The 23,624-nt window shown below is 42.9% G+C and overlaps 1 protein-coding gene across 7 annotated transcripts in view; it reads left to right on the top strand.

Annotated features, from left to right (window-relative positions):
• The first annotated feature begins 128 nt into the window (after window positions 1–128).
• The window catches only part of ZCCHC2 (zinc finger CCHC-type containing 2), a 41,828-nt gene continuing 18,332 nt past the window's right edge, over window positions 129–23,624 (top strand). For 4 of the 7 annotated variants that reach the window (XM_064662588.1, XM_064662580.1, XM_064662621.1 and 1 more), the window contains exons 1-5: window positions 129–1,451; window positions 14,515–14,626; window positions 17,248–17,324; window positions 19,564–19,635; window positions 22,863–22,975. In XM_064662588.1, the coding sequence (XP_064518658.1) occupies window positions 522–1,451; window positions 14,515–14,626; window positions 17,248–17,324; window positions 19,564–19,635; window positions 22,863–22,975 (1,304 nt within the window). In that variant the 5' untranslated portion in view covers window positions 129–521. The remainder of the gene's footprint in view (window positions 1,452–14,514; window positions 14,627–17,247; window positions 17,325–19,563; window positions 19,636–22,862; window positions 22,976–23,624) is intronic. The other 3 variants (XM_064662573.1, XM_064662610.1, XM_064662599.1) reach the window with 2 other exon arrangements.

The following is a 23,624-nucleotide window of genomic DNA, read 5'->3' on the forward strand; positions in this document are numbered from 1 at the left end:
CGCGTAACGCCCCGCCCCGCGAGCCCCCCCCCGCCCTCCGAGCCCTCCCCACGGCGGCGGCGGCGGGCGCGCGCTGACGCGGGCGGCGCCGATAGGCGGAGAGGCGCGCGCGCTCCGCCCGCCCCTCTCACCCCCAACGGTATCTTGGGCCTCGGCCGGTCCTGTCGCGCCGCCCGGGGCCGCGAGCGCGCAACCGCCGGCGCCCACCGGGTCTGCGCGGGCACCGGGCAAGGGCGGGGAGAGGGGGGACCGCCGCGAGAGCGCGCTGGGCAAAGGCGGAGACGGGGAGTCGCCGCCGACGCCGCGAGCGAGCCCCGCCCCGCCCGCCCGCTCCCCGCCCGCCGGGCCCGCTCTGCCGCCCCCCCCCCACCCGCGCGCGCGCGCCGCTCCCGCGCCGGCCGGGCCGCATGAGCGGCATGAGCGGCTTCGCCTGAGCCTCGCGTGCCCTCCCCCCCCCCTCCCCGCTCCTGCTGCCGCCGGGTCCCGGCGGGCGCCGAGTCCCTCCCGTGCCGCCGCCGAGGATGCTGAAGATGAAGCTGCCCCTGAAGCAGACGAGCCACAAGGCAGCGGCGGCGGAAGATGCGACGGCGGCGGGGTTGAAGGAGCCCGGCGGTGCCTTGGACTGTCACCTCCCGCTGCAGCAGCAGGTGCCCCGGGCTCGCGGGGGCGCCGCGGCGGCGGCGGGGAGGGGCTGCGGACTGGAGAGGCCGAGCCGGCTGCACGGCCTGGGGCCGGGGCCCGGGCCCGGCCCGCCGCCCCCCCCCGCCGCGCTCGGCGCTCCGGGCGGCGGCGGTCCCGGCTCGGCGGCCGCCCGCACCGACAAGGAGACGGTGTACGAGTGGTTCGGGCTGGTACTGGGTTCGGCGCAGCGCCTTGAGTTCATGGTGGGGCTGCTGGACCTGTGCAACCCGCTGGAGCTGCGGTTCCTGGGCTCCTGCCTGGAGGACCTGGCCCGCAAGGACTACCACTGCCTCCGCGACTCGGAGGCCAAGGCCAACGGGCTCAGCGACCCCGGGCAGCTCGGAGACTTCCGCGACCCCGCCGTGCGCTCCAAGCTCATCGTGTACCTGGCCCTGCTGGGCTCCGAGAACCGCGAGGCCGCCGGCCGCCTGCACCGCCTCCTGCCCCAGGTGGACTCCATCCTGCAGAGCTGCCCGGCGGCGCGGCGGGCCCCGGCCGAGGAGGACGAGGAAGAGGATGAGGAGGAGGAGGGGGACGTGGTGGTGGTGATGGACGGAGCGGCGGAGAACGGGCAGGCCGGGCTGCCCGCCGCCCAGGGCCTGGGCTGCGGCGCGCAGGAGGAGCTGCTCCTGCTCTTCACCATGGCCTCGCTGCACCCGGCCTTCTCCTTCCACCAGCGGGTCACCCTGCGGGAGCACCTGGAGCGGCTGCGGACGGCCCTGTGCAGGGACCAGGAGGAGGAGGAGGGGTTCGGCCGCCACCCAGCCCAGGTAACGCCGCGTCCTGCTCCCTTCCTGCTGCGCCATCTCAGCGGGCGGTTTCCTTCTTCCATCGCTCCCTCTCGTTTTCCTAGGAGCTGGAGGCGGCCGCTTGCTTTTCCCCGAAGCCCCCACAGTGGGACGTGGCCCCTCCCGTCCTCCCCCACCCAGCAGTGTCTGCCCCGGCCGCCTTCACAACCTGCTGCGGAGCGTCTACTACGAATTTCTTGTTAGGGAGGGAGGGCTGATTTTTCTAGCCTGCTGTGCTTTCGGAAGCACTGCTCTTTTTCTGGAACCCTGCCGTGCTGGAGTGCATCGTGCACAGTCCTGAACTGGCTGCCTCATGTGCAGTAGGCCACTGTATGTATGCATGAGTACCAGCAACAGCTTGACTAAACTTGTAAAAATAGAAATAATAATGCTAGACTGAGACCAGATTGCCTACGAGAGTGTTCTCTAGGGGCTTAAAACCAATAGAACACGTTGAAATAATTTTTATATGGAACCTGCTCCCCTGCCCCCTCTCAAAATGAGACACAGGCCCAAACTTGGCAAGCATCAGGGCAGCAGTCAGGTCACCAGCTCTGAGGCTCGTTTTCTGAAAAGCCATGCTCGGTGAGGTGGCTGATGACATTTGGGATGGGGTGGTAATGATTCTACTAAAGCAACAAATTAAAATGTCACAACTGGAGCTTCTGTTCAGAGGAAAACTGATTTTTTTGGTGGTTGTCAGGAAACAGCAAAGCACATCTTGAAAGCAGATGTGCCACTTGTTGCTAGGAGGTGGCTGTCATCAAGAATAAGGAGTTGTAGTGAGTGACACTGAAGCATTCTCTTGTGCAGTAGCTCTGTTTAAGTGGAGGTTTTCCCCCGTGCCATCCACTGCTGCCCTCTTGACAAGTGTTGTCTTTAAAATCTGCCCCGTATTTATGCAGCCAAACCATCTTCTTGGAGCTCTGCAGTTTTTGGTCTATAGATGGCCTCTCATGCAAAGGGGAAGAAAGGGCTGGAAGATAGGTGTTTATAGCACTGTTCCACTGAACAGATCAGGTTTTTATAAGGTACTTGACAGGAAAGGGTTCAAAGCAGTAAGGGTTGGAATTTTTGGATTTTTTTTTCTAAGTTTGCTTGTAGTGCAATCCATTTCAGCCACTTGTAGAAAACTGGTTTACGTTGCCTGCCATATAAAAAGCATGGCTCCTTCTTCTGTTTGCTGAAGATGGGATGTGCTCTTGAGGAGTACTCAGAGGAGACAGGGATGAATTTCTAAGCCTTCAGGCATATTAAGTAAATGCTTGTATCATTTAAAGGTCAAAGCACGTTTGGCAGGTCATAAACTAATGGGTAGATGTTACAGTACTGAAATCATAGCATCAGTCCAAAAAGTGTTTATTTTGGCTCACTGGCCTGCATCGAGTCTAGCTCTATCCCAAAATTAGTCCCAAAAGTCCATCTTTCCAGGGCGAAGATCGAACTTCAGGAAGTGGTTAAACTGGACACTGTTCTTTCTGGGTTTAAAGTGCAATTAACCGGAAACATACTTCCTGCCTGAAACTGGCACAGCAGTTGTCGCTCCTCAGCATGTCCCACCAAATGCAGTTAGGAGATCAGGCACCCGACAACTACTGGAATTGAAGTCAGTTTCGTGCAGCATTCTGGCTTCGGTGTAAAAGCAGCCTTCCAGGTTGTGGTTTGCTCAGGGAACACTTAAGAGACGCGAGTCAGTTTGGCTGAACATGCACATCACATACTCTAGTCTACACAGGAGTGAAATGGCATCTCTTCTATAGGCTTCCGTCCCCTCCCCCCCTCCCCTTTCTTAATGGCTAATTGTAAATACAGCAGAGTCTCTGGGAAGTAACGACTGGCAGGGAACAGAAGGATCAGGGAGTTTCTGCTGAGTATTTTTAGTTCACATCCACGGGAATGGTGGGACCCTTACAGATAGGACACTGGAGGAAATGGAGTCGGTAGCAGGGTTTTAAAGACTCCCCTGGCAAAATGCTACTGTACTGTTGAATTGGACTTGATTTAAAATTCTGTCGATGTCCACAGGCCTTTTATCCTTATCATATCTCTGAAATTTGAGTGCCTTCAGGGCTCTGCGTTTGTGAACCTGAAGGGTTCAGAAAAACCTCTCTGAATATTTATTCGGCTGAGCTCCCGGTCTGGGAATAACCCGCTCTGTGCCGGGCAGCCCAAGCAGCTCTGCTTCCCGGGAGCCCGCGAGGTGGTCGCGGTGCTCCCCGGGCCAGCCCGCGGCCGCACGGGAAGGGCCGGGGCAGGCGGGTCCTGTCGCGGTGGGAGGCGGGCTTGGACTGTCTCCACGGGGACTGCCGGGCGTGGGGAGGGCGGACACGGCGCCCCAACCCACCGAACACCGTCACGGGCCGGAGAACGGCGGGGGGAAGGGGGTGACCCCGCTCTTTGTTTGCGGGGAGGACGGGTGGATCATGGAGGGCACAGCCCTGCTGCCTCGCGGTGCCGGTGGGGGGCGGAGGGTCCTCTCCTCGGCCCCCTCCCCGGGCAGGAATGCGAGGACGGATGGTCGACGCCGCTTCCCTTCCCGCCCCCGTCCAACATGGCGGCGGCGGCGCTCCCGGTCACGTGCCCGCGGGGCGGCTCCCGGCTCGTCCCTCTGGGAAGGGGCGGTGCCTTCGTTGCATAATGGCGGGGGGGGGTCCGCGGATTGTGCTGCCCTCGAAGCCCAGCCCGCAGAGTTGCTCCCGAAGCGTTGGGAAGGGCTGTCCCGAGAGGGGCTGTGGTGTGCCCGGTTTATCGAGCAGATAAGCGCAAGGGCTGTTTCGTGCCGAGAGGCTGCGAGCTCAGCGCTGGTGTTCCCTTGCTGAGCACTCCCGGGCGTTCTCAGCTCCCGGCTCCTGTCGGGTCTGAAGGCGGTCGCAGAGCTGTTCTCATGGGACGTGAAATAATAATAACGTGTTCCTGTGGCTGAAAACAGTTATGTGAAATCAGCCTGCAGAGGTGATGGAGTTCAGACCTGGAGCTGAACCAGGTGCTTTGTCAGTTCTGGATTCGGAATTCCTTAGAGCAAGGACCTTGTAATTGGACGTGGCATATCTAACAAAATGCCTCGGTTCTAGGTTTCAAGGAGATATAACATCTAGCTATAGTGAACGGCAAGGCTTGAGAGGTTCACCTACAAAGAATTTTTGGGGGATTTACTAGAACATAAAGCAGTTTTCTTTCTCCCGTTGTTGGGAGTATGTTTTCTGAATATGCCTGTGCTGTCTGATAAGATTGAGCTCACATTAAAGTTGCTTTATGACAAAGGGTTAATGGAATTGTTGGTGTTTTTGGTGTCTTAATTTTAACAATCCTTTAAGAATTTAAAGTTTCTTAGTAGTACATTTTAACAAATTTAGCTCCAAGTGGCTGAGGAATTAAAAGTTGTAGGAGATAAGGACTGTGAGTGGCAGGTCTGGGTGGGATGGGCAGAGCTAGGATTGTCTTACAAGTGCATAAATTTTGTTTCTTTATGAAAGTATTCTGAAAGAAGGCTTTTGGCTTTTTACACTTCAGGTAGAAACAAGATTTTCAGATTTTTAATTTAGGGTGTAGTTTATAGTAACACCTTTTGAAAAAAAGTCATTGGTACATTAAGCTGTGCAGAATATGAGCTTTGAATCTAAAGTTGAAATATAAGAATAAATCAGAAGCATTCACATCTGTGGTCATAAAACAAGCATTAATGTGCAAAGATTTTGCTGATACCACTATATGTTGGTTTAAGTAACAGAGCACATAGCTTAACTCATGTGTTGATTATTCTTGTTTAATAAGTGCATCATTATCAAAGCTGTTTGATTTTATTGCTTATCTTGGTCCATCCCTTCCAAGATCTGAGATCAAAATGCTGAAATACTGAAGGAGCTCTGAATATCTGCTCACAGAATAAGTGTGACTTGTTTTAGACACTGGAACATTTAATCAGACATACTTGACAGTAATAGAACCAAGGTTCAGTTGAAATAAGCAATCTCCTGGAGATAATGGTTTGCTGAATAGCATTGTAATTAGCTGGCTGGAGGATTTTTTACAGAAAAAAAATCTCTACTTACAAACGAAGGGAGAGTTCCTATTTACAGAGTGTTTTTCTTAGTACTCTTCTATTTATAGGATATTTTGTCTGCAAATTAGAAGAGTGCATTTATAATTGATCTTCAGTCACTTGCAGAAGTACCACAAGGTAGTAGAATTTAATTTTGGAATCTAAGAGCTCTGTCTGGGAAGAAAAATACCGGCAATCTCATTTTGAAGCTACGGTGCACTGTTTTTAGTGTCATAGAGCTGAGTATAAGGAGAAGTGTCTTCAGAGTCTGGTTTAAATAAGAGACATAAAGGTAAAAAGTGTGATTTTATCTTGGCAAAGACCTTTTAAGTGGTGTTACGCTCCAGGAAAATACAAATGTTTTACAAGTTTTGTGTACTGACATAAAAAGTATTCCAGCTCCCTCACTGAACCGAGTAGCCCTGTCTCTGAACAGGAATTTCTCTGGCTCCAAAGAGGACTTAAAGATTTCCAGAAACATTACTGGAAGTTCTCTGGAAAGGAAGTCATAACTAGATAAAAGACAATGCCCGAAATGAAAGACTTCTGTTTACATGTGTGTGCTAATGCTCCAGGAAATTGCAGAATAAAAACTTTGACTGCTTTGAGTTGTTTTAGTGATTTAATTCTAAATATGAGGTGTTAGGGCAAATTTGTAGCCTTTCCCAGTCACTTTACACCAGGCTTTATCAGCCTCTTGTTGTTCCCCCTGTTTTCAGTTTCTTCTCCAACATAGTAAATGAGTACGGAGGGTGTTGAAAATATACCCATGACTTCCTTATCCTTGTATTTAGGTTGCCTGTAGTTATGCTGTGGTCTGTTTTTCAGTGTTGCCCAGTGTTGACTTATTTGTAGGTAGTAGGATCTTACTGGGCTTGGAGTACTGAGGACTCCCAGCATTTTATGAAGAACTGCAGAAAAGTATGCCTAAAGCAGCAATAAGATGGTTGTGTCTGTGAAACTTCTGAAGTCTGTAGGATTCTGTCAGCTTAAATCTGTCACCTCATTTACTTGCTAGTATCAGTGTCTAGCCACAACTGCCCTAGAAAACACTAAAGCTAGTTCTTCGTTAACTGTAATTAATACAAAATGTCTATTTTTCCTCCAAGATTTGATGAATTTCTGTAGTATCCTCCAAGTCTAAGGGTTTATACTTCTAGAGATCAAAGCTTGCAGGGGACATTCTGAGAGATCCGGCTGGAAACTGCATTCCTTTGTGTGTTTCTTGCATTTCCTCAACCTCTTAATCTTGTCCTTTTTGGGAGAAAAAAGTAAAAATACTTTTAACAGTTAAAGAAGATTTAGTGCCTTGGGACGTGTCTTAAGAGTGAGATAACAAGAAGACAGAGTTTTTCTGATATTCATAGCTGCCATAGAATACTTTTAAACTATGATGGAGTTCAAGGATTGGACAAAATGACATTACCCTCTAATGGTAGTAAACCTAGAGGTTTACTGAAGGCACAGTCTCTTCTCAGGACTGACTGTACTTCAGTGAAGAACTCTTGAGGGGCAAATTTTTTTTCAGTATTTCTGTCACTCTACACTGTTATGAGAATAATTTTTTGTATTAGTCTAAACTGCTACACTCAAGTAATTTTGTTTTTATTCACTCAACAGACAAAAGTAAGAGTACTGAAGTTACACAGTTGTTGGATGAGCAACCACCTGGCGATACAGTAACACCTGAATTGGTGCATTGCTGGCTATAGCTTCAAGTTCTCTATTTTGTCATGGGCTAGCTAGGTTGGACCGAAACTGTGGTTTAGGTCCTGTTAAAAGTTCAGATGCAGGTGAGAGAACAAGAACAAACTTTGTTTCTATCAAACACGAGGTATGCTATTCCCCTAGTGCTGTAAATTACTGGTGTAGCTGGCATGCCTAGAACTTCAAATGTAATTGCCACAGGCCTTGAGAGCTGAAGTTGTTAGTGCTACCTAAGAGATTGGTATGCCCCTTGTCTCAAAATCGTTATGATTTCATAGTGCTACAAGTTAGTCAGTATGTGATTGCTGAAGCTGTCACATGATGTACTTTTCTTCCCTGAATCAGCTGATGTTTTGTCAGAAGGTTTCTGTCTACGTTGTAGTGTTTTGTTGCTGCCTCTTACAGGTGAGTTCTTAAAATAGTTTCACTAAACAAATGTGCCTTAAAGTACACTTAGACACCTGCATGTACTCTCTATGCAGTCCAGCTTACTAGATATGATTTAATAGGGCTGTTGCACATAATCCATTTGAAGCATATGTTCAGCCAGTCAGGCTTTTATTGCGCATATGATGGGATTTTTTTTGTCTGGTCACAGAACCACAAAGGGACTGAGGTTGGCTGAGACTTCTGGAGATTGTCTTGTGCATCACCTGCCCCTGCTTAAGCAGGGCCACCTACAGCTGGTTCCCTAGGACCATGTTCAAATGACCTTTGAGTATCTTTATGGATTTAGGCTCCACAACCTCTCTAGGCAACCTGTGCTCAGTCACCCTCACACTGAAAAAGTGTTTCCAGATCTTCAGAGGGAATCTCCTGTGTTTCAATTTCTGCTCATTGCCTCTGCTCCTGTCACTGGTCACCACTGAAAAGAGCCTGGCTCCATCCTCTTTGCATCCTCCTTTCAGATATGTGTGTGTATATGTATATATATATATGTATGCACATTTTTATGTGTATAGGTCTTTCTCTGCAAAGCTGCTTTATAGTTGGTTAGGTCCCAGCTTGTGTGGTGCCTGTAGATGTTCCTCCCCAGGTGCAGGATTTAGCACTTCCCCAAGTTGAACTTCCTGAGGTTCCTGTCAGCCCATTTCTCCAGCTGTGGTTCTATGTGGAATAAAGGTTCTATGTGTTCTAGAGGTTGATTCTGCACGTTGAAAGATAAGTTAACAAGGAAGCATCTAAGTTGTTTGTTGGTTGTGGCCACAAGAGAGATAATTTGGTAGATCTTTGTGATCTTAGATCTTGAGGCTGATTCTGCTCGTAGTCTTTGCAGAGCTCTCTGCATCTCAAGTCAGTGGGACAGTGCTATTGTGTAGTTCAAAGCTTGCAAACTGAAGCCTGGCTTAGCAGCAGTGTCAGTTGGGCAATTGTCTGTAGTCTTGATCTTGGTTTTGCCCAGCAACTTGTCCAAGACCGTACTGGATCTTTTTGCATGGGGGATGATCTGTTGTGTCAACAGTGGTCAGCGTGAAACAGGTTTTGAAGTGTTGCTGCCCTGTATGTTTGCATTTGTGAATATTAAATGTGTGTGCTGGGTTTCCATTTAAGATGGCATGAATCTCAGTTCTATCCCTGTATCCAAGCCACAGTGGGAATTAGGTGATGGGGTGCGGACACAGTTGCTCACCGTGTTGAGTAAGACTTCATCTCTGCTGCTGTTGTCAGCAAGAGAGGGTTTAGCAGCACAGGTACATGTGCAGCTCACCCAATTGTTGCTTCTGGAGATGTGATGTTCGGCCTTTGTGCTACCATAGCTACATAGCGATGTATCTGTGTATCACTGCAGTGAAGCAATAAGGGTAGTAGCTTGGAAGGATTGTTTTAAGCAAATTGTGGTTTTGGTCTTGTAACTGGTACCACATCTCTTAATGATTATTCTGACATCACTCAAAATTCTTGAAGGTACAGATGCTGTAGTTGATAACTTACAATCATGAGTTAGACCTTGATTTTTTCCAAGATGCTTTCTTTCATCTGGTTTTGTTTGTCAGTTCCCACTTGCACATGAATGAACAAGCTGTGCCAGCTTACATCTGCACAATCTGCAAGTGCTATCCCTAATAGCACATTTACTGTAGTCTTGCAGAAAAATAATCTTTCATATTTGGGCATATAGAACTAATCAAGCTGTCCAGCTGCTGCAAGCAGGTTTACCTTGTTAGTGTTCATCAGAGCTGATGAATGAATAGTTCTTTTATGAAAGTACAATGCAAACATCAGAAGACTTATGTGCATCAATCACTTGCTCATGATGATTAGTAGGCTATCCAGTAACAGATTTCATTGCATATTGCGAAACCAGTGCCAGCATGACTTTTTTTGATCAGCCATATACCTTGATAAAAGGCAGAGTTTGGACATCTGTCATGTGTAGGCTGGCTGAGATCTGCTCAGCTCATGTGACATTAGGGCAACATCCTTCTCAGCAGGATCTCCACTTTAGACATATGATTCTTTTGTTACGGACAAGCACCCCTGCACCTCGAGACACAAACACTCCTGAACTTTAGGAAAGCAGACTGTGGCTTCTTCTTCATAAGTCTGGTTGGTAGAGTACTGCAGAATAAAGCCCTGGAGGGAAGAGGGACCCCAGAACACTGATTGATATTAAAGGATCACCTCCTCCAAGCTCAGAAGCGATGCATCCCAATGAATGAGGAAGTCAGGCAAAAACACTAGTGGATGGCCTGTGTGGATGAACAAGGAGCTCCTGGACAAACTCAAACGTGAAAAGGAAGCCTATAAAGAATGGAAGCAGGGATAGGTACCCTGAGAGAAATACAAACTGTCTGAGCAGCCAGCGTTCATGTTAGGAAAGCTAAAGCCCTGTTAGAACTAAATCTGGCCAGGGATGTCAATGGCAACAAGAAAAGTTTCTATAGGTTTGTTGGTGATAGAAAGAAGACTTGGAAAATTGTGAACCCTCTCCAAAAGTAAATGGGGGATGTGATTACCTGGGATATGGAGAAGGTCAAGGTACTCAGTAACTTCTTTTGCCTTGGTCTTCACCATCACATTCTCCAGCCCACACCATTGAAGTGGCAGAAGGCAAAGTCAGGGACTGGGAGAATGAAGAACCACCAGCTGTAGGAGAACAGGTTCAGGACCATGTAAGGAACATGATGGTGCTCAAATCAATGGGACCGGATAAGATGCATCCACAGGTCCTGTGGCAACTAACAGTTGAAGTGTCTAGGCCACTATCCATCCTATTTCAGAAGTCATGGCAGTGTGATGAAGTTTTCACTGACTGGAAAAGGGGAAACATAACCCCCTTTTTTAAGAAGGGAAATAAGGAAGACCTGGGGAACTAGAGGCTGGTCAGTCTCACCTCTGTGCCTGGATCATGAAACAGATCCTCCTTAAGGCACATGGAAAATGAAGAGGTGTTTGGTGACAGCATGACTTTGCTAAGAGCAAATCGTGTCTGACAATTTGATGGCCTTCTGCGATGGGGTTACAGTGCTGGTGGATAAGGGAAGAGCAACTGACATCATCTACCTGGATTTGTGCAAAGCATTTGATACTGTCCCACACAATATTCTTGTCTCTAAACTGGAGATAGACATTTGGTGGATAAGGAATTGGCTGGATGGTTGCACTCAAAGAGCTGTTTTCAACAGCTCACTGGTCCAAGTGGAGACCAGTGATGAGTGGTGTTCCTCAGGGGTTGGTATTGGACTGGCACTGTTTTACATCTTTGTTGGTGACACAGACAGTGGGATTGAGTGCACCCTCGGCAAGTCTGCCAATGATGCCAAGTTGTGTGGTGCAGTTGACACATTGGAGAGAAGGGATGGCATTCACAGGCTTGAGAGGTGGGCCTGTGCAAATCCAGGAAGTTCAATAAGGCCAAGTGCAAGGTTCTGCTGGTGGGCTGGGGCAATCCCAAGCACAAATACAAGCTGGACGGAGAATGGATTGAGAGCAGCCCTGAGGAGAAGGACTTGAGGGCGTTGTTTGAGGAGAAGCTCAATGTGACCTGGCAACATGTGCTTCCAGCTCAGAAATACAACTGCATCCTAGATATTAGGAAGAAATTCTTTACTGTGAGGGTGGTGAAGCACCTGAACAGGTTTCCTAGAGAAGTTGTGGATGCCGTCTCCCTGGAAGTGTTCAAGCCCAGATTGGATAAGGCTGTTAGCAACCTCGTTTAGTGGAAGGTGTCCCTGCCCATGGCAGGGGGGTTGGAACTAGATGAGCTTTAACGTCCTTTCCAACCCAAAACATTCTATGATTCTATGATGCAGTCCTCAGAAACATCTCAAGTGATAAGGTTGGTTTTTCAATATGGTACTTGCTTTCAACCATATGAGGAAAGATTTGTTTGATACAAAACTCTGGTCTAGATGGTAAAAGCAGACAATTTTTAGAGCACTCTCTCAGCTCATTTCACTTTCAAAGAAAAATGTAGTTAATTCTCCAGCCCGTCACAAGGACCTGTGTGATTATCAAATGCATTATCTGGCATCTGGTTTGAGGCCACCCACATTTCTTGCTTCACTATATTTTAATCATTAGCAGCAGCACTGTGAGCCACAGTAAATCCTTGCATGTGAAAGCCTTACAGTGACATAACCTTATGCAAGAGTTAACCTTACACTTGCATGTGTGGTGCAAATACAGAATATACAGTTTTAGTCATTGACAGGAAATGACTGGCACAGTTAGTGCCATCCAGAATCACCTTCCTCAGCAGTATACTGGGTTTTAAAGGACTCGTGTTTGTGGTGTGATTGGCACCAGATAGCAACACACAATGTCACTGTTAATATTCATTGGCCCTTGAGACTGGCTAGACTTTCCAGTCACTTGAGTGCTGGAGTTGTCTGCTCTGACAGTGCCGCTTGTATTTTAGGTACCTGTGAGTGTTTGATATAGGACTGTCACAGTAGGTACCAGCAAAAGTGAAGAGTTGTAGTGCAGCTTAAGACAGGATCTGGAGCTGCACAGGAACAGCCCTTGCAGGCTGTGAGGTAACGCAGTGACTGCCCTGGATTTCCCTGCTGTTTACCTCCTGTACTGCACTGGGTGTTGTGAAAGCCAGCGGTCACAAAATACACACAGTGCATATTACTGCTTTAACTTTCTAGGCAAAGAATTCAAGTGAATAAATTATGAGGGTTTTTTATAGTTATGATTTTATAACCATCAGTATCAGGACTTGTTTTAAATACAGGTTTGAACCGTGTAATATTTTGCAGTTTAGAGGCGGCCCTCAAATGTGGTTGTAGCTTGCCTGTTACAGAATGCTGCCATGGATAGAAAAGTAACCATTCTAGAATAATTCACTGCAAAAGTACTTGAATGCTGTTACAAAGATGATGTATGTGCTATATGAGAAGCAGTTTTGTAGTATTAGGTGTAGGAGCAGCATTTAATGCTTCTTTGACATGAGCTGAACAGAATACTTCTTTGAAGTAAATCTTATTTCTACATCTCTCCTAAAAACTGCTCATGATTTCATTGACTTCTTAGCTAGCAATTATTTTTTTTAGAACAGACTGTAGCTTATTTTTTTGTTAATCAAAACAAATAGTCTGACTTTAATTGCAAAAGAAGATCTGACTGTAAATTTGATTGGTTTTAGATCTATTTGTGAATTTTTTATAAGGTGATTAGGTGGGATGAATGAAGCAGTGCTTTCAGCCCTTATGCTGATCATTTCAGAGGTGGAAAAAGACTTCCTAGTAAAGTAAAACAAATAGAACAGTTTGAGAGTCTCTGTCAGAGTTAATCCAGATGTCTGTCATCCTCTGTATGCAGTATGGACAAAAAATATTAAAGTGCTTTTGGCACAGCATGTTGCTGTAGTTTAAGACCTTATCTCTACCAGAGAATTGACATTGATCTTCACTAGAAATCTTGGTTCAGTTGTTTGATTTCCTGACAGAAATACTTTAACTCTCACACCAAAATATGTGCTAAACTTGTTAGTTTGGGCATAGCCAGTTACTAGTTCTGCTTTTTATGGACAGTCTTAAATGAATCAGAGTTTTAGCAGGGTAGCTTTAGTGCTCAAATGCCAACAGTTCTGTGAATAATGCATGACCAGGAGTTAGCACTTAAAAAGTGCAGGTACTTTGGTTCGGTTATGTCCACTGTTGTTATAAAATGTCTTCCGAAACAGTATTAGTGTGATTTTTGAGGAGATCTGAAAGTGACTCTCCAGAGCATGCTTGTGTGTTGGTTTGTTTGGTTTTTGGATTTTTTTTTAGTGAAATAAACTTGGAAATTTGCTAAAGCTGTTAAAATGCAATCTCATTTACATACAGCTATTTTCATTTCTTATTCCGTATCTGACATTGCACACATAATTTATTAGATGTTTGTTGAGATTGTTTACTGAGTGACTGGGGACTGGTGTGAATTTTATCTTGAAGAAACAAAGCATGCTTTATATTTTAAATCTGATGGCTTTGAAACCTGAAATTACTGACACTCAGTGTAGAGCACAAGCCATACACTGGTTTAGATGAAACAGCTAAAGCATCATTTAATTCCTCAGACCATCTGCAGTGCAGTCTAAAGACACTTGCTAACTGTGCACTGCTATTGATGTCCGTGATCAAAGTTAGATTACCAGCATGCCCAGGGCAGGTTTGATGCCTGTACACTCCTGGGTCTGCATAGGTTGGATGTATTGTTAGGTGTTGCCACAGTTTGTACCCATGCTACAAATGATGTACCAGCCTAAAGCTGGTTTCATCTTACTAAACCAGCTTTACATCTGTCACGTCTGAAGAAGTTTGTTAAAGAGTTGGCAAACTGGAGGGGATTCAGATGTCTTTTGCCCTCTCTGTGCTTCCTCATTCTGGTCATTCTGTTGTGACAGTCTTTAACAAACGAGGTAACTAGTCTTGGCTGATGGTTTGTCTCATCCCATTACACAAGTCCTTGAGGAGAAGAAAACCACATATACTCTGGCACTTAATTTTAGAATCTTTTACCTCCTGTATTTAAAGAGTACTGTCTGGAGATTTATATTTTTCCTCTACCCATCTTTTATGAAGGTCTTCCAGTGGAGCAGTGTTCTTGATCCTGAATGAGAGAGAGAGAGAAAGAAAAAGAAAGAAAGAAAGTGAAAAAGAAAGAGAGAAAGAAAGAAAAAACTGAAGTGGCTAATGATGATCTTTTTGCCACTGTCAGGATTTTTCTCCTGTAGAATACCAAGTAAAGTGTGGTTTGTTGGGGTTTTTGTGTTTGTTTGGGTTTTTTTAATATTTGCTGTTTAGAGTCAGGCTTAATAATAGACATTCTATTAAGACTCTTCCTTTTTTTTCCTTCTCTATTTAGAATGACTTTTCTCACAGTGACTGCATGTCGAGTAATGAGACCAGTTTGCTAGAACGAACCACAGCACCTCATGATGGACTACCGATGGCTTCCCATAGACCTCAGCGGGAAGGTACGTTGTCTGCAGTTCATTCTGAGGAACACTGTAAGGGGGTTTTTTGAACACTAAAATTTGCCTGGAGTTGTAGAAATCTTGTATCTGTCTTCCCGTTCATCCAAAGGAGAAGCAATCTGCAATGATTTTAAGTATAATAGCTTCTCTGCTGCGTACCTGGTCTTTTCTTTGTTATAACAAGTTGTCATTCATGTTCACTGCTAACTAATAGTGAATGAAAGCATGAAAATTGATTGCAAATTGGCTTTCCACTGAAAAAAGGGATGGTATTTGGAAGAAAACAAGAACATTTAATATAATTTTATTAACAGTGTTAATACGAGTATTTAGATTTTTTTAAGCAAAACAATGGATGGATTTTGCTGCTTGATTCAGTTATATTTGGTTAATCAAAAAAAAAAGAAAACTCACCCATTAGCAGGTTTTATAGAAGTGGCAGTTTGGAGAAGTGAGAGGCTTTCATAGAAGTCAGTCTTCTGGCTCTGCTGGGGAGAATGAGAACAAGGCTTCTGAGCATAAACAACTCTAATATGCAATTGCAAGCACAATTTCTTCTCTTTGAAGAAATAAGCATTATTGAAAACAGATTTATTCTTACCCTTTATTCTCCAACAGGATTGACCAATCACTTTTCTACTCAAAATTAGTCAACAGACAGTCTGCAGATAGTAAAGAACTGACAATATGGGAAAACAATTGCTATTTATTTTGTCCTCATAAACATCTCTCTACTGTGGAGATTTAATTGCACTTTGAAGAGTGCAATTGCAATTTGAGAGTTTTTGATTCCTTGATGAAAAAGAAACAGAGAAAGATTATGGCAGATTACAGACAACAAACCTGTTTCAAATCCTTTTACGGAGTTTCAAGTGTTCATATTCATGAATTAGAAACACAAAGGGAGAATCTCTTTAGTAACACTCTTGAATTAAGTAACAGAAGCACAGAAAAGTTGAATATTTTAATCTAGCAAAAAGCTTAAGTATTTCTCTGCATTTGTATTATCATAGTGAGAAACCACAGTGGAGGATCAGAATAATTTTGTGATATTTGCTACCCGGTTATGTAATAGAGAGTCCCTGCTACAGAAATCTCCTTACTGGGTTTGAAATACCACTGATAGTAAAACTTATTGTCAGCTGTGATGAATATGAATTTTAAAAATCTGACTTAGACTTAAAATGGAAGCAGTGTCATGTATACATGCTTGACTTAATCATCCTGAATGCATGTGTTGTATCCAGAATGGACGTGGAGATATAACATGCCTCATTGGCTTGTATGTTCAAACATTTCTTCTTGATCTAGCCATTTAGAATATTTAAAATGTGATTGTGGAAGCAGAATTTTAAAGCAGTCTGTTGACACTGTGGAACTGAAGCTGCACAGGAACAACAGTGTAATTACCTGTTGTATCACATATTACAATGAAGTGTGCAAGAACAACATAAAGAAGTTAAGGCAGTTGAAGATACTGCATTGTGATATAATTTTTTTATACCTGAGCACAAAGTTTTAGCCCTGAGAACATTCAATAGTTTAAAATAAGCACAGTCTCATTAGAGAAATAAAGCTTATCTGGGAATGTTAATAGTCTTGGATTCCTAATTATGTATGCTAAATATATGCATGTAGTGAAATGCAATTTAAACCACTATTCTCAGTTCCAGTCATGGGAATCAAGTTTTTAATTAACTTATGCATATGAACTGTGGTATTAATTTTAACATTAGCCACTAAGAAATTTTACTGCACCAAAACTCACATTACATGGTGGTCCTTCTTCTAACAGCACTTTAATCTATACCAGACAGGTAAAAATTAAGGTCACCAAAAGTGGAAAGCTCACCTCAGCCACGTAAGGGTTTTTATATGGAGTATTACCCAAACAATGTTGTGTGCCTGCAAGAAAATCTCCAGGACCTGAAAGCCATATGGTGCTGCTGCTTGCCAAGTCATAGCCAGAACTTGCCTGTTTCTGAGTAGGCTATGGGGAAAGAATGTTAAAGCAGCAAATACTCAGAGTACCTTTCTTCCATTTCAGTTGAGTTTAATGACACTCTTTACAGTATGATTGTAGTAGCCTTATGCTTATTCTCTTTGTTTTCTGTTTGCCAACACTCTATTTCTGTTCTTCAGGCCTTCCCCAACTCTTTCCTTTCACCTAAGTGCCCTTCAGAAATGTAGTTATTTGGCCTTAGTTTGTCCTCATTATTACTCGATGTTTCAGAAAGGGGGGTGTAGAAGATGCTGTCTCTCACTTTTCTCAGCGGTTGTTACTTCTTGAATAAAGATGCAATTTGACTTTCTTTATTGTCTTTTCACTTATAGTGGTTACGTTGTTGTAGTTATGTGACTTTTGGTCTAAATAAGCTCTTGGATAATGCACAGAGTCCCATGATCTTCACTGAATAGGTTTTGGTTAGGCCAGGGAAATACTTGTGAGAACAAGGTTCTACCTGCCCCGCGGCAGTTTGTTACCATAAAACAGCTCCTGAAGAAGAGTAGGGCTGCATGAGTCAGGAAGTAGCTTACAGGCGTTTTCAGAGTGCCTGGGGAAGTAGGGAACATTTTCAGACTCTTGTTTTGGAGTGCACAATAAGGTGTTTTTCTTTCAGCTGTACACATTGAGAAGATAACCCTGAAAGGAGTACCAAGAAAAAGGGCTGACAAACATTTGGAGTACACATTCAAAGTAAGCAAATAACCTTGAATATTAAAGTAATTGTCTTCGTGATATCTATGTCCCATAAATACATACAGCTTCTTTCAAATACCAGCTGAGAAGGCAATTTTGAGATTCTTTGAATTATCCTATAATTCTTTTGATTTCTGTGTGCAAATCAGGTGTTTTATGTAATTGTGGGCATAAGGTGGGAAGGTATAAAACACCAGCCGTAGCTGGGCATGGGATACCATTCCAGGAAACTTGGCTTCAGTGTGAAATTTCTAGCACTAATCAGTGTAAGATTTCTGACATTAGTCAGTCGTTTGCTCAAGTGGCATAGGAGCACAGTTCTTGTGTCTGCAGCTATATATATTGCTTGGAGTCAAATGGTCATCATTGATCTCATTTCTGGATGTTTACCGTATGAGGATGGCTCTTGTGCTTTTTGAGAAAACTGGGAATCGGTTCATTTATTTGTTTGTTTAGGTAAAAGCAAATAAGCTGGAAAGTGGCCACAAACTGGAAGGCTTACCTCGTATTGTCTTCATGTATTGTAATAGCTAAGGGCAGCATGTGAAACAATTAGTGGGTGAATTTTAAAACTGAAATGCTGCTGCTTAATACTACATAAGAGAAACTTTTGGTATTGAGGTCTGGTATTAAAGACTGTAGGTGTTAAATAATAGCTGCTAAGGCTGTTGGTGGTGATGTTCTAATTGAATCAAAGCAGTAATTTTCTTAATAAGGTCTGATTAACATTATGAGTCATTTTGCCAGTAGATGCGAGTCTGGTAGTATACCAGATTTGAAGATAAAACTAAATGTTCCCCTTTTTCATCCCAAAAAAAAAGGTTTACATCAAACATTGTAACTGGCCATTTGACATGGGTTACTGGAGTTCTTTAAAGAGGCAAACTTAAAAAGAAAAAAGCCATTTTGAGGTGACAGTTGATGTGTTGATCCCAGAGTTTGGTATTGTATTCTCTAAATGGATGCACGCTTCTTTTGTTGAGGACAGTAATATGTGGAATGTAGCCTTCAAAGTCTTTAAGGTTAACCTGCCCAAATATTTCAGCCTTGTCAGAGATCTTTTTTCCAGACAGTCTGTAAAGTGACTACTAGGAAAAATAAAATAGTACATAGGAGAAGTTTGTACAGAAATCCTATATGGATTATCAGTATTCACTATTTTGAAAATTCAGCATGTAGACAGATTTGACAATGGTTTTGAATTTCTTTGTTAAAGGGGGAATGTGGAGATATTCTGGGAAGTATTTCAGTAATCTTGAAACTCCTCAGTTCTTTAAGGAAAGAGTTTTCTCTCCTCATCTGTGCAGGTATATACTGTGGTCCTCACTACAGACCATTTTGTGCTTATCCAGGCACTGCTTTTTTAAGGTTATAACAACAGTTGCAGGGCACTGAGGGTAGCTGGCATTTCTGGGGACTAAGTTGAAGGCAGTTAGTGGTTGGCATTATTCTGTCCACTCTTGGGAGTAAATGAATGTTTATAATTTTCATGTCCACTCTCATTACACAGAATCTTCCCATCTAACTAATCGGAATCTTTAGCCCAGACGTGGGCTTAAAGCTGGGCAGCACTCATCTAACCAAGCTTACTTATTTTTGTCAAAATATGCATGTGAAGGTGCTGTTTTACTACTTAAGTGTTGTGTCAGAACAATAAGCTACTGAAATTTTATGTCTGATTCTTGAGTAACTTCTTTAGTAGCTTGCACTACTTTTTAGGACTTGTAGTCTACAACTTGTATATGACTGTGTAAGATTCAAGTCTGAGGCAGATAAAATTATTTTATAAGTAATATAAACAGGTTTTTTTTGTTGTTTCGTTTTGACTCCTGATAATGGTAGTGAGAACTCAATCCAAGATATCTGACCTACAGTCCTTTTCTCTGGTAGCTGTTTTTTGTGGTTAGTAATGTCTGTTTGATACAAGTTCTGTAATTACAGAACCTTCTGCCTGGCTTCTTTCTGAGTCAGTAATCTTCAGGGACTTTATTGCATTTCCCTGGATTTTTTCATGCTCCCTTTAGCCACAAATAACATGAAAGTGAGCCTAAAATGTACACTCAAAATAAGTATGTGTCTCTGAAAAAGTACACCATTATCCCTATTTTGCCTGGTATTTACCTAATTGCAAGTGTTATCTCTTATCCTGAGATTGTCAGAATTATGGAAATGTTCAGATCAGCTAATTGGTATGATATTTGGAAACTTTTCTCATTCTCTTTTCCTTCCTTATTAGGTAACCTGGTCTGATCTTTCAGTAACATGTGTAACAAAAACACACCAGGAGCTTCAGGAATTCCTGCTAAAAGTATGTACTGAAATATAAAAGTAGTGTTTATGCATGAAGTTTGTAACTTCAGAAGTGGCCTAGGAGAGCTGTGATTTCTGGGATGTAATTAGAGAAGCAAAAGCACGCTAGCAGATTTTTGTACTTGTCAATTGTATTAACCATTTAAATCATGTATATTGTGATGGCGCATCTTGAGAGAAGAAGCAACTCTGCAGAAGATTTGGGTAATTTCCCACAAGGATACTGTCTCATCTGAAATGGCTCTTACAGTTTTAATTGAACTACCATAAAGCTACCAGATGAGTTTTTAATACTCCCCACAGAGTTCATGTGTCGGTATATACTTGTCTGCTTATTCCTGTGTCCATTAAAATGACCTTTAAGAGCATCATTTGTTATTTTTAATTAGTGAGGCAGAGCCATGAGCATAACAGATTGTAATTTAACTGTTGTATTCTTCAGTAGAACAAAGACAGGCCTATTCACCATCACAAGGAGTTAAATTCAAGGAAAATCTATCAACTATATATGCCTGTGTGTGCTTTAAAAAACCTAAAAGTTCTCTCCATTGTTTTCCCCCCTGCCCCAAGCAGGGAATGCGTTTGTGTGCATAGGCCATGTGCAAGCCCCATCTGCGTAATGACCTCCGACTGTATGTTTCATTGCCAGTGTTTAATACTTTGGGTCCCACCTATTCTGGGAAATTCTATATGTAAACTCTTCTGGGCACTAATGAAAGCTCTGCTTTGGATATATTTTGCTGGCATCTGGTGTTCTTACCTGCAGTGTTAATTGCAAGTGGAAAGCCAGTGACTGTACAAAGGTCATTGTCTTGTTCACTGTTTAAATTATCAACATTACGTTCAGGCTTCGTAGAAATGAAGGAGTGAGTATTCACAACTGCTTTAATCCAGTTGGAATATCTAGTTCCAAGAGTTTCCAGAGCTTGATTTGTGAGGATTTGAATTAGGGATGGCATGTGTTGTTGCAGATGGGTTATCCTGCAACATAGGGTACATGCATCTGCTCCTGAAGAGAACCCTGAAAGCAGGACTGTCATACAGGATCCTGTACAGCTCTGGGATGAGCATTCAGCTGCATACCTCGTGTTCTCCTACCTGTGTAATACAAACACCAGTGTCTGAAATGGACCTCCTAAACCTACTTGCTGCCAGGAGGAGGAGCCAGAAAAACAGATAAGATCCAGAATGTTGCAGAGCTGTCCTGTTTGGCAGGTGTAGAGTGTTCTATGTGCAGAGTCTAGATATATAGGAGATGGCAGAACAAGAGGAAGACAGCCACAAGTGCTATGAGCTCGCCAAAGTGTTCTGTGTAGAAAGTGCAGAGCTGAAAAATATATTTGGTTTGATAGCCATAAATATAAAAGAAAGAGAGAATTGTTAAGTAAAGCAGGATAAAACTAACACCTTGCTTTAAAAAACATGAAGTACAAATGCTGTCCACTTCATGTGCACTTGCATTTTGCCTTTTTGTTATTCTTGCTTCCAGTCTGCATGGCATTGTTAAGTAGGATGCTCATTTCCTAGGGACAGAAATGAATGGTCAAAATACTTGATGGCAAATTCCGAAGTTGCTTGTGATAGAAGTAAGATAATTGTAAAAATTGTTTCAGAATAGAAGCATTGGTGGGAATAGTAAGGTAGTAGATGGGATAACTTGGATGCTTTATATTTAAAGAGCACCTTCTCTTAGGTGATAATCATGTAGGAAGTTCTTCTTTCTTCTTTGCATGTAGGAAGTTACCCACATATGTGGAGGATTAATAAGCTTGTAAGTAACCAGGCTATCTCATTAGCTGAAGTTAAGCACCTAATCTTGGGTTTGTGTAACTGAATCTTTAACTACAGAAGGAATTGCATTCCTCTTAATGAAAGTTTTAAAGAAAAAGAGTTGACAAGTTTCCAGAGACAAATTTATATACAAAACACTAGGACAGGAGGTTTGCTCATTCCCATGCTTCTGCAGGAACTTTTTGGTACCTTTTAGTTAATACTGACTAATTCTTTGGTCAGAGTTCCACAGTGGTGCATATTAAAACCAGAGGGTCTGTTAAGAACAGCTGCTTTCAGCCCATTTTTCTGGTTTTATATCTAAGACATTTCAGGTACTATAGCACTGTACTAATCTAATACTAACAGCACTTGTCTGTCTCCATTCCACAGGTCCCTTTTATTTATGTTACCAAGCAATTACCTACATCAGACACAGCATTCAGTGCAAGGATTAGTTAGTGCTGTGCTGTTGTACCACTAGCAGGATATAATATCCAGCTGCCACTCTGGATCAGGTGTATTCCAAATATACAAGAGGAAGGTGCTGCTCTAGTGTAAATTACTTTGTGCTGGTGGTGATAACTGGTGGCAGGTGTTAACCACATTAGCAATAGCTTTGAACCTTAGTAAAAAAGCATTCTTGCTATGGCAGTTTATTTTTAATTGCCCCAAAATTAAAATACTTTCTTTTCAAAAAATGTAGATGAACAACTTTGATCAGCTTTGATGTACTTAAGTACATTATTTTGGAAGTTGTAAATGTGAAAAAAATTTGTTCTGGGGAATATTTTTCTTTTAAAATAGACTTGCTCTTTAGTAGCAAGAATTTTGCCTGCCGAACTAGAACAACAGAAGACCTCACTTTGTAGTACTGGTATTGGAAACAGTTATAATGAATTTTGATAAGAAGTTTCACTGTTAATAGCAGCTGGACAGGGACTTGCTTTTGATTAATCTCTGTATTGCCTGGAGATAAGCAACTATAGACTGGAGTCTAGTGTATTATATATCTGAAACAGTCTCCTTTCTTCTCCTGTTCCTTTAAAATAGTTATACATAGATAAGTGATGATAGTGAGTACAGTGCATTCAGTCCTCCTTAGTTATTTTTTTCATGTTGTTTTCAGACCTAATTTCTGGGTGTGAAGTATTTAAAGAAATTAGTCAAAAAAGGCCGTAAACTATTCTGGAAAAGAACATAGTATTGGTAATTTTCTGATTGTAGTTCTTTCAAATAGAGCTTTAAACAGTTTTATGCCTGGATTTGCCATGAGGATTTACAGCAAAATGTTTCTCCTGCAAAACTAAATAATGTTGATTTGTCGTACCTTTGGTCTGTAAATTATGTTACTCAAACTGGAACAACAGAGTTTCTTGTTGATACCAAAAGGTATGTAGACTTATAGTGAACAAAATGTCAACTACTCGTTTTTCATATTAACCTTTTTCTCAGCTTCCAAAGGAACTGTCTTCTGAAGCATTTGACAAGACTATTTTAAGAGCACTAAATCAGGGTTTTCAGAAGAGGGAAGAACGAAGGCATGCTGATCTTGAGCCCATAATCAGGTAAATGTTTTAGCAAATAGCCTGGAATGCATCACCTGGGGTGTGATTGAAGTCAAACTACATGACTGCTACAGACAGTGGAAATTCTGCTGCCTGAAAACAATTTACAAAGAAAATGGGAACGCAGTGATGAAATAGATACTCTTGACTCTTTTACTCTTTTCTTGAAATTGAGGCTTTAATTAAACTTAGTTGACTTCCTTCTTAGGAGTAATTTTACACTTACGAAAGTATTTGTCCTGAGCAGCATTATATAGCAATGATTGGCACTTCTGCAAGGATATTACCTCCATTATACAAGTGTACATTTAGAAATACTAGAAACAGTAACTTGAGTGCATATGTTTTACTTTTATGACAGGATAGAGAATTTAAAAGGAATAAGCAGTAATATATGATAATATAATAAACAGTAATATATGATAATATAATAAACAGTAATAAATGTGTATAAGAACCATGTATATTAGAAGTGGCTCACACATTTATAAGAAAATAACCCATAACACATAATCTACTATTTAGTGATGAGAGAGCTTGCTGGGACATGGGACATGTTGGTCAAATCCTGTAACTCAGAACAGCAATGTGAATTTGGGGGTGCCTACCTGTTCTGTTTGTTTGCTACAGATATCTTGTTATGTTGGTC

The sequence above is a fragment of the Pseudopipra pipra genome, chromosome 1, assembly GCF_036250125.1.
Source record: "Pseudopipra pipra isolate bDixPip1 chromosome 1, bDixPip1.hap1, whole genome shotgun sequence".
In the NCBI taxonomy this organism is placed as follows: domain Eukaryota; kingdom Metazoa; phylum Chordata; class Aves; order Passeriformes; family Pipridae; genus Pseudopipra; species Pseudopipra pipra.